The sequence below is a fragment of the Juglans regia genome, chromosome 4, assembly GCF_001411555.2.
Source record: "Juglans regia cultivar Chandler chromosome 4, Walnut 2.0, whole genome shotgun sequence".
In the NCBI taxonomy this organism is placed as follows: domain Eukaryota; kingdom Viridiplantae; phylum Streptophyta; class Magnoliopsida; order Fagales; family Juglandaceae; genus Juglans; species Juglans regia.
The window spans coordinates 21169834-21180991 of NC_049904.1; the positions used below are offsets into that span (position 1 = coordinate 21169834).

At 47.7% G+C, this 11158-nt stretch overlaps 1 protein-coding gene across 1 annotated transcript; it reads right to left on the reverse strand.

The window, feature by feature from the left end:
- Positions 1-264: 264 nt before the first annotated feature.
- LOC109001458 (receptor kinase-like protein Xa21) lies at positions 265-3846 on the reverse strand. The gene is made up of 5 exons (XM_035689224.1): positions 3807-3846; positions 2458-2769; positions 1638-1812; positions 769-1514; positions 265-630 (listed from the first exon to the last, which is right to left on the reverse strand). The coding sequence occupies exons 1-5, from the start codon at positions 3844-3846 to the stop codon at positions 278-280; spliced, it is 1626 nt and encodes a 541-aa protein (XP_035545117.1). The 3' UTR covers positions 265-277.
- Positions 3847-11158: the final 7312 nt, after the last annotated feature.

The window sequence follows — 11158 nt, forward strand, 5'->3', positions numbered from 1 at the left end:
TATATATATATATAGCTTGTGCCAATGGAAAGATTTGCCAGTTATTAACTTTTATATATAGTTTACATATTTGCCAATTTAATTCATATTATCTAGACATAATTAAGTAATTATTTATATGAATTCTTCAAAATGCATAAGATTTTTTAAAGAATTTTATACATCTAAGAAAATAATAATTAATCAAACAGTTAATGAACAAGTTCTAATAAGTGTGGTAGATAAATTGCATACCGACTGTAGATTAAACTGTAGCTTGGTAATAAACTCTACTTGACTAGCCCGATTGCTGATCATGTAGATACTTTAATTTGATCTTGTTAAGTCTGGCTAAAACATTTTTTATATGGATCCTCTGTTCAGGCAAATCTGCACAACAATGCAAAGCCAAGCCCATAGTTGCTGATAAGCAGGTCTCCATAGCAGCATAGTCATTTTCATTGCTCAGCAAATTGGAATCAATAACTTCAAGTATCGAAAGCGAAAATGATTCCTCTACTAAACGCTTTAAGCTCATTTCGCCAGTAAACATATCATCAATGGGCTTCTTTCTTGTGAAAGTTTCCATCAATAAGATTCTATAACTATACACATCACCTCTTGTAGAAACAATTCCTTCAGATCCATACTCTACACACGTTAAAACATATCATTTCACATATGATAATCCAAATAAATTAAGTGCAAAGGTCCTTATATATGTTACCAAAGCAGAACATTTATGTTTCAATGCAAGACTAGAATGATAAAAATAGTACTTGACATCACCTGGTGCCATATACCCAATTGTAGCCATGGTCATTGTTTGCGTGAGAGAAGTTCCATCACTTAGGAGTTTGGCGATGCCAAAATCAGCAACATGTCCAACCATATCTTCATGTAATAAGACATTGCTCGGCTTCAAATCACAATGAACAATAGGTGTTGAATAACCAAGATGAAGGTATTCAAGTGCTGTTGCCACATCAATCATTATATTTAGCCTTTGTAGCATATTCAAGCAATAGGTGTTAGAATACAACCACATTTCTAGGTTCCCTTTAGGCATGTATTCCAAAACAAGTGCTTTGAAGTCAATGTTACTACAAACGCTAATGATTTTGCCAAGATTTCGATGACGAATGTGTCGTAATATCTCACATTCTATATCAAAACTTTTGAATGCACCTTCTAGTTCCAAGTTTAGGACTTTTATTGCAACGTATGTACCATCTAAGAGTGTCCCTTTATAAACTGAGCCGAAACTCCCTTCTCCAAGTAAGTTGTTTGCACTGAACCCTTCTGTGGCTTCTAAAAGTTGTTGGTGCGAAACTCTTCTCCATGTTGATAAAGGCATCGAGTCTTTGTTGTTGGAAAGTTTAGAATTCTTCTTCCCATGGAGTTTTCTTGAAACTAGTACAACGGATAATACAAGTATCATTAACCCTAATGTGGGCATTACATATTTTAGTATACGCACCCCCATTGCCTTTTTTGGTCCCAGAGAAGCTTCTTTGCATGGAGGAACATTCAGTCTAATCACACCACAAAGTGCATCATTTCACATGAATGATTCAATTGAGAAGTTAATAAATGGTCCTTGTGTTGGAATTTCTCCCCGTAGTTTATTGTAGGAGACATTTAGATATTTGAGGTACCGTAGCACTTCTAAGGACTTGGGTATCTCCCCAGACAAGTTGTTACTAGCAAGATCTAACAACTCCAAGCTTACTAATCCACCAAAAGATATAGGAATAGAGCCCTCTAATTGATTGACTGCCAAAGAGAGATTGACTAGAGATATGAGCCCACCAATTGTTTCTGGGATATGACCTGATAATTGATTTCTTGATAAATTCAATATTGTCAAAACCTTCATATTTCCAATATTTAATGAAAGAGAGCCACTTAGGGAATTGGATGACAAGTCGACCTCCAAGAGATCTGTCAACCTCCACAAGCTCGAAGGAATCCTTGAAGTTAATTGGTTGAAGGTTAAGCTGAGAAATCTTAATGAAGTCATATTATTTATGCTTTCGGGAATCTGCCTGGAAAGCTTGTTGCCAGCTAAAGATTACTCTCCCAATCTCCCTAAGTAACAGATATCGGACGGGATTGGACCTTTTAGTCTATTACTAGAAAGTTTCAAACGTTCGAGCATGCTTAATCTTCCTATTGTAGTTGGAATAGGTCCAGCCAAATCATTGTTGCCCAGGGACATATATGTCAATCTACTTAAATTGCCAATATCTATGGGAATGTTGCCCTTAATATTGCAACCAGAGAGATCAAGTTGTTCAAAAAAGGTCGAGAGGTTTCCAATGGAATTAGGAAGGACTCCATTTAGTGGATTCATAGATAAATCCAAAGTATTGAGATATGCGTTGTTTGAAAAATATGAAAAAATACTCAATTCTGAAGATTCCATGGTCAAATTATTGGATCTGAGGTAGAGTCGTTGGAGGAGCCTTAAATTACCAAGTGTTTTTGGAATCAAGCCCGAGAATGAGTTAATTGTCAAGACGACTATAATGAGCTGTGAAGCATTGGAAATAGAGGCTGGAATTGTTCCACTAAGTTCATTTTCTCCAAGAAAAATCGCCGTGAGATTTGGAAGGAAGTGGCCCATATTAGATGGAAGAGTGCCTGAGAGGTAATTGTCTGTTATTCTGATCTCCTGCATTGTTGAGATATTGAATATCTCCAGTGTAATTGTGCCAAAAAAATTGTTAGCTTCCAGATTCAAATACTCTAGGTTCTGCAAATTACCAATTTCACTTGGTATTGCACCTGCAGCCACAATAAATCTATTAAAATAATATTTTATAACGAATAAAACATACAACTAATAATTAGTTGTAAGAGAACAATCAAGACTTGGAATATACACCATGGAGGTTGATTATAAGGCATGCAACATTTATAATTGGTTGAGCCACCTTTGAGTTGATTGCAGTGGTACTGGATCGAAGCCACAACACTCTAGTGGGTGCAGGTTTTACATAATTACTATTTTTGTTTTCCTTGTCGCACTGACTAGAAGAATATTTTGAGAATTTTTGTTAATATATATTGATCTAACCATTGAAATATTTTGATCTTTTCACGAAAAAATCATTTACTTTTATTTGCTTAAAATTAATTCCAATATCTAAAAAAAAAATCCCAACTTCCATACACCAAATCGTTTTTGCTTCACTAAAAAACTATCAACAAATTTATTTAATTGAGATTGCATATATACTAATCATGAATGGTGATATATATCAACAAAGTTGAGAGGGATGAGGCCCATCCCCAAAAGGCCCGAGCCCAAAGAGGCCGGACTTGGGAGCTCTAGGCCTAAGGAGACCAAGCCCAAAGGTTCTGGGCCACGAACTAGTCCCCTTTATGAGCTAAGAGTCCAAGCCGAATGACTTAGTGTTGAGCCCAGAATGGCGAACCCAACTGGAAACATCTTTTGGGGATGGGTTTGGAGGAACTGATGAGTACGTCTCGGGGGACGGCGGCCTGCCAGGATCTACTATGGGTTGTTGGGCAAGGAGCCCGGCAGCGCGCGGACTACTGAATACATACTGACACAAACTCTCTGGATTCAAAGGATGACACAATCAAAGGTGTGAGTCGGGAGCCCAACACGCGACAACGCATCCCTGCGCTAAGGATAGCCTTACCTACGACCTGACATGTGACGATCCCTGTCAGCTGCCAGAGCTGTGGGCTGACACAAGTAGTGGCAACAAGAAGTAAGTGGTAGCGAGCCTGACACCTGATGTGCCACGGTTCCCCTTCCCATCAAAGGACAAGCCCCAACACAACTGACACACCACGATCGACTTCAGTTGCCAGAGCGGCAAGCGGACGCATCGCGACAAAGGGAAATGAGTGGTGGCAGGTCTGACACTGACATATCACGACCCCTATAGCAGCATGACTTGTACCAGGTATAAATAATGGGCTCCCTACCCATGGGAGCGCGGGCTTAATTTTCTAATTGTTCTTACTATTCCCATAATTCCCAAATAGAGAATCCTTCACTGACTAAGGCAACGGAGTGACTTCGGACGTCACCGAAGCCCTTCTTCCTATTTTTCTGGTGGCGCGAGCTTGGATACCACGAAAGTGCTCAGGTTGCGAAACGCGACATCAACAGTGGCGCCGTCTGTGGGATCATTTTCCATAACAACGTGTACTTCGCATGCTGGCAATGACGCTGTCCCAAGCTAAGCGAAGGGGAGACGACGAAGAAGAGATGGTGGAAGCAAGGCTTGCGAGTATGGAGGAAATAGTGAGGAAGTTGATGGAAGAGACCGGGATGCTACGACAGGAGAACACAACCTTCAAATGCGCCAATGAAGAGCTAAGGGGAGGGGCGGAACCAAGTCGCAATGAACAGGAGATTACATGACAGGTCCCTACAGACGCCGCGGTGGAAGAAGAAAGGTGCAAGATGCACGTTCAAATTCGAGAACTTGGGGATAAATGCGCAGAGAGGCCTAAAAAGATAGACAAGCCATCCACCATGGACCAGCTACTCGTCAGCACCGACCTCCCGTACAACGCGGGAGTCATGGCATTGCCACTACCTCCCAAGTTCAAAGTTACCCAGGTGGAAATCTAGGACGGGACGAAAGATCCTCTGGAACACCTAAAGACGTTCAAAGCCCGCATGGCCCTAAATGGTTTCCCAGGGGAAGTTGCCTGCCAAGCCTTCCCACTGACACTGAAAGGAGCATCTCGAATATGGTTTGGGTCACTAGGCACAGAGATGGTAGATAGCTTTGAGGAGCTCACCTGCCTTTCATGACTCAATTCCTGGCAAGTTGGAAGAGGAGACGCCCGACAACTTACCTCCTAACCTTCAAATAGCAAGATGGTGAGACCTTGAAGTCGTATCTCGCACGATTCAATTGGGAGCGAATGACCACCGATGACCAAGACGAGAAGATCACGTTGGCAGCTCTCCAAGGGGTAATCTGGCCTCTGAATCCGTTCACAGCCGAGATAGTGAGAAAGACCCCTACAATGCTAAGGAAATTTATGAATCAGGCGGATGGGTTCATCAACACTGAAGATATGCTCGAGGCCCTGATTGCCCCCGGTGGATCGAATTGGAGCGAGCGGGCCGGAAGGTGTCGAGTCCATGAGGGAACCGCGACCAAGGGAAAAAGGGGGCATCAGACACTAAAAGCAGGGGAGAAATGCTAGCACGACCCCAAGGAGGAGGCCGCGCACACACAAACCTGGTTGTGCAAGGGAACTGACACTAAAGCCCTTGAAGAGAGCATGTTGTTCAGCCTTAAAAATGCAGGGGCCACCTACCAAAGGTTGGTTAACCAGATGTTCAAACAACAGATCGGTCGAAATTTGGAGGTGTACGTAGAAGACTTGCTGGTAAAAAGTAAGGAGCTCGGGCAGCACTTGGCGGATTTGAGAGAAGCATTTTCCATTCTTCAGAAGTACTGGATGAAGCTGAACCCGTTGAAGTGCACGTTCGGAGTAGAGACAACTAAGTTCTTGGGATTCATGGTCTTCGAGAGAGGGATTGAGGCAAACCCAGAGAAGGTGGAGGCTGTGATCAGGACGCCCTCTCCTCGCAACCTGCACGAGGTCCAGAGGCTGGCTGAGCGAGGAGCGGCACTGAACCGTTTCATTGCTCGATGAACCGAATGATGCTTGCCCTTCTTCAAGTCTTGAGGAAAGCCCAGGGGTGGGATGGAACTTACGAAAAAGCTTTCACCGATTTGACATTGTACCTGAGTCACCCCCCACTGCTTAGCCAACGCAACTCGGGGAAACCTTGACGGTGTACCTAGCAGTATCACCTCACGCTATTTTGGCCGTACTTGTCTGAGACACGGAAAAAGGGCAGCAGCCCGTCTACTACATGAGCCAGGCCTTCCGCGGTGCGGAAGCAAGGTACCCCCGAATGGAGATGTTAGTACTCAACCTGGTTGCTGCGGCCAGAAGAATAAGACTGTATTTCCAGGCCCACCCAATGAGAGTTCTGACCGACCTTCCCCTTAAGAAAGTATTGTAGAAGCCCGATACCTCGGCGTGGCTCGCCAAGTGGGCGATTGAACTCAGCGAGTTCGACATGGAGTACTAGCCTCGAGTCGCAATCAAAGCACAAGTGTTGGCAGATTTTGTGGCCGAGTTCACCAATTTTTCGGAAGAATTTTCGAACGCACCCCAAGGAAAGCCCTGATAGGTCTACGTCGATGGCTCATCCTGCTGGGCGAACGGGAGAGTAAGGATGCATATCATCATTGAGCAAGGGGTGGAACACAACTATGCAGTCAAGCTAGCTTTCAGAACGACAAAAAACGAAGCTGAGTATGAAGCACTCTTGGCCGGGATGACAATGGCACTGTTACTAGGGGCTAAAGAGATATAGGTGAATTTGCAACGAAGGGGGAAAAACTGAAGAAGTACCTCCAGTTGGTCTACAATGAATGTGACCAGGTTCGCTATTTGAACATCCATCAAGTGGCAAGAGGAAAGAACCAGAAGGAAGATCGTCTCGCGAGGGGTGCGTCGGGGCAGGAAGAACTTCCCCTTCCGAAACACACGGTGGTCAGAATAGTTGACACCTCCTCCATCGGGTTGGAAGTGTTAGTCAAGACCCTAGCATGTCCCTAGAGGGCCACCGATATCCAGAAATACCTACAGGAAGGACAGCTACCCAGCGACCTGGGAGAATCATGAAAGGTCAGGAACAGGGTGGCCAAGTTCACCATGTCGGAAGGAGTCCTGTATAAGAGAGGTTTCTCTGAGCCACTCCTTAGGTGCCTTTCGCTAGACGAAGCCCAATACGTGCTAGCGGAGATTCATGAGGGGATTTTTGGAAGTCATCTAGGAGGGAGGGCCCTCGTTGCAATAGTAACCCAGGCTGGGTATTATTGGCCTTGCTCCCTCAAAGATGCGGAAGACTTCACCAAGAAATACACGAAATGTCAAGAGCATGGGCCGATTCCACATTGCCTGGCAGAGGAGCTAACATCAATCACGGCTCCATGGCCTTTCGCCCAATGGGGCCCGGACCTGATTGACCCTTTCCCGACGGCAAGAGGAGGAGTCAAGTTCGTTGTCGTCGCAGTCAATTATTTCATAAAATGCTTTGAAGATGAGGCACTATCGAGCATCACCTCCAAGAGCAACACCTCCAAGATCATCACGACATTCCTATGGAAGTCAGTAATCTGCCGGTTCGGCATACCACAAAACTTCATATGGGACAATGGAAAACAGTTCGACTGCATGCATTACCGGAGTGGTGCGTGGAGCTCCGGATTAAAGTAAAATACTCCTTGCCCAGACAACCTCAAGCCAACGGACAGGCCAAGGCAACTAACAAAACTCTCATTTCCACCTTCAAGAAGAAGATTGGAGCGCACAAAGGAGCCTGGGCCGAGGAAGTCCCAAGTGTGCTGTGGGCGTATCGGACCACCGTCCAGACCCCCACCAGAGAGACACCCTTCAACCTTATTTACGGCAGCGAAGCAGTGATCCCTGTACAAGTCTGGCTCCCAACTTTCCGTGTCTAGCATTTCAACGTGGACACAAATGACAAAAGATTAGCCGAGAGCTTAGATGTCCTGGAAGAGAGAAGAGAAGAGGCAGCGGTCTGGATTGCGAATAACAAGCGAAAAGTGGAGCAATACTTCAACAGGCGAGTCAGGCAGCGTTCTTTCAAGGTGGGGGCCCTGGTAGTATGGAAAACTGGGGTAACTACCCTCGAAGAGAGAAAGCTGGGACCACGTTCGGAAGGCCCGTATGTTGTAACTGCGAGTAACCGGCGAGATTCCTATCGCTTTAAAGATTGCCAAGGGCACGAGCTACCCCACCCATGGAACGCTGAACACTTGAAGAAGTTTTATGTGTAGAAATACGTTGTGATGCTTTGTACGAATAACCACGAATGAATGAGAACGCCCGGATGTTCCTCTCAAACCTCGTGTTACTTTTCTTTCGAATGAATGACCAGGCCTCTGAGCTGGGTCCCGACCCCCCATCCAACAAAGACGAGTCCCAACACTCTGAAGAAGGCGAGCCCCTTAACTCGATGTGGGGTACGATCCCAGGCCTTTGAGTCAGGTCCCGACTCCCCGTCCAACAAAGAAGAGTTCCAGCACTCGCAAGAAGGCGAGTCCCTTGACTCGTTGCGGGGTAAGGTCCTAGGCCTCTGAGCTGTGTCCCGACTCCCCGTCCAACAAAGACAAGTCCCAGCACTCGCAAGAAAGCGAGCCCCTTGACTCGCTGCGAGGTAAGGTCCCAAGCCTCTAAATTGGGTCCCGACCCCAGTCCAACAAAGATGAGTCCCAACACTCGCAAGAAGGCGGGCCCCTTGACACGCTGCAAGATACAGTCCCAAGCCTCCGAGCCGGGTCCTGACTCCCCGTCCAACAAAGATGAGTCCCAACACTCGCAAGAAGGCTAGCCCCTTGACTTGCTTCGGGGTATGGTCTTAGGCCTCCAAGTCGGGTCCTGACTCCCAGTCCAACAAAGACGAGTTCTAGCACTCACAAGAAGGTGAACCTCTTGACTCGCTGCAGGGTAGGGTCCTAGGCCTCCGAGCCAAGTCCCGACTCCCCGTCCAACAAAGACAAGTCCCAGCACTCGCAAGAAAGCGAGCCCCTTGACTCGCTACGAGGTATGGTCCTAGCCCTCTGAGCCGGGTCTTGACCCCTCGTCCAACAAAGACAAGTCCCAGCACTCACAAGAAGGTGAGCCCCTTGACTCACTGTGTGTCCCAGGCCTCCGAGTCAGGTCTCGACTCCCCATCCAACAAAGATGAGTCCCATCACTCGTAAGAAGGCGAGCCCCTTGACTCGCTGCGGGGTAAGGTCCCAGGCCTCCAAGCCGGGTCCTGACCCCCTGTCCAACAAAGACTAGTCCCAGCACTCCCAAGAAGGCAAGCCCTTTGACTCGCTGCGGGATACGGTCCCAGGCCTCCGAGCCGGATCTCGACTCCCCGTCCAACAAAGATGAGTCACAACACTCGCAAGAAGGCGAGCCCATTGACTCGATGCGGGGTAAGGTCCTAAGCCTCCAAGCCTGGTCCTGACGCCTCGTCCAACAAAGACGAGTCCCAGCACTCACAAGAAGGCAAGCCCCTTGACTCACTGTGGGATACTGTCTCAGGCCTCAGAGTCGGGTCTCGGCTCCCCATCCAACAAAGACGAGTCCCAACACACCCAAGAAGGTGAGCCCTTTGACTCGCTGCGGGGTACGATCCCAGGCCTTCGAGCCGGATCTTGACTCCCCATCCAGCAAAGACGAGTCACAACACTCGCAAGAAGGTGAGCCCCTTGACTCGCTGCGGGGTAAGGTCCTAGGCGTTTGAGTCGGGTCCCGACCCCCCGTTCAGCAAAGATGACTCCCAGCACTTGCAAGAAGGCGAGCCCATTGACTCACAGCGGGGTAAGGTCCCAAGCCTCTAAATTGGGTCCCGACCCCAGTCCAACAAAGATGAGTCCCAACACTCGCAAGAAGGCAGGCCACTTGACACGCTGCAAGATACAGTCCCAAGCCTCCGAGCCGGGTCCTGACTCCCCGTCCAACAAAGATGAGTCCCAACACTCGCAAGAAGGCGAGCCCCTTGACTTGCTTCGGGGTATGGTCTTAGGCCTCCAAGTCGGGTCCCGACTCCCAGTCCAACAAAGACGAGTTCTAGCACTCACAAGAAGGTGAACCTCTTGACTCGCTGCAGGGTAGGGTCCTAGGCCTCCGAGCCAAGTCCCGACTCCCCGTCCAACAAAGATGAGTCCTAGCACTCGAAAGAAGGCGAGCCCCTTGACTCGCTCAGAGGTAGGGTCCCAGGCCTTCGAGCCAAGTGTCGACCCCCCGTCCAAAAAAGGCAACTGCAGCAAAGGAAAAAGAAAGGGGGGAGGAGAGAAGAGTAAAGGAACATGACACGCTGCAGGAAATAAGTTTCGATTTGATTCATCAATAACCATACATAATTACTAGAAAAGACAGGGAGTGCCAAACAAGGCCGCAAAAAGCGTTAAGAAAAAAAAAAGCGACCAACATAAAAAAAAAAAGTGGGAATTCAAGCAAGAAGGGCCTAGCACATCACTAGGCAGAGGAGGCGGGGGAGCACTCGGCAAAAATGGGGAGTACCCTGGCTTCTCGAAGTTCTTGACATAAGATTGCACCTTAGGTAGGGGAGGAAGGGAGTCGAGTGACAACGTCTGCAGGTCCTGCTCGGGGTTCTACAGTAAATGCTTATGCATCCGATCGAGGCCTTCTAGATAGCCATGAGACCATGCAGTGTCCCAAATACGAGGTCAATGCTTATGCATCCGATCGGGGCCTTCCGGATAGCTGTGAGGCAATCCGGGATTGAATCTCCCCGGCACGTTTGGCGACATCCTCCAGACGGGACTTCAGGCCAGCAATCTCATTATTCCGGGATAGGAGGTGAATGTTCTTCGGAATGCCTGACTAGGTGAGTTCACCGATACGAGCCTTGGCTTGTCACAACCACTTCCTTAAGAGTTGAGCCTTCTGAGAGTGCCTCAAATGTCAGAATAGCAGATGCGAACGTTGTCTAGCAGGCAAACCCCAATCTCGCTGGGAATCCACCAACTCCCTTCGAGCTACCTCAGTCTCTTCTCTGGACTTTTGTAGCTCTTGCTGAGCGGACTCCAACTGCTCCTGAACGGTCGCCAACTCGCTTCTCAAGTGGCCGATTCTTGCTCGAAGGCCTGCCAGGCAAATTTCGCTTCGTGCAATTGACCCTCCAAGTTCTGGTTTTGCTCCTTCACTACAACTTGAGACTCTTTATTCTTCAGGCCGCCATCTTCAACTTGAAGTACCCAAAACGCGCCAGTGTCCTGAGCTCACTGTTGGCCTCTTCCAATTCTCCAAGTTCTCCACCAATCGTTGTGGCCAACTGGCCAGCAGCCTGCAAGACACACATAGGTATATGAGAAAAAGATGACCGGACGGTCACGACAAGATGTGTAGCACGAAGAGAAATACCTGGTCAAATAAGGGTCGTAACATCCGACGCATGCGCTCGATAGCCGCAGCACGAGCTTCATCCAAGGTTGAGGCTGGGGCCGGCATTCGTCCTTCCCTAGAGGAAGATGAGGGACCCGTGGGGACTAACTGCCAAGAAAAGCTTGGAAGGGACCTCCAAGTCTCATTGCAGGGCCCGGATGCCACGGGG

Bases quoted from the DNA above. Each gene is read 5' to 3' on its own strand.
- LOC109001458 (XM_035689224.1), bottom strand. From the start codon at position 3,846: ATGCGTCCGCTTGCCGCTCTGGCAACTGAAGTCGATCGTG. The intron at 2,770-3,806 runs GTGTGTCAGTTG...TTGTGGCTGCAG, and splicing joins GGCAACTGAAGTCGATCGTG to GTGCAATACCAAGTGAAATT. The intron at 1,813-2,457 runs GTAATTTAAGGC...ATCAATTATCAG, and splicing joins CTTGATTCCAAAAACACTTG to GTCATATCCCAGAAACAATT.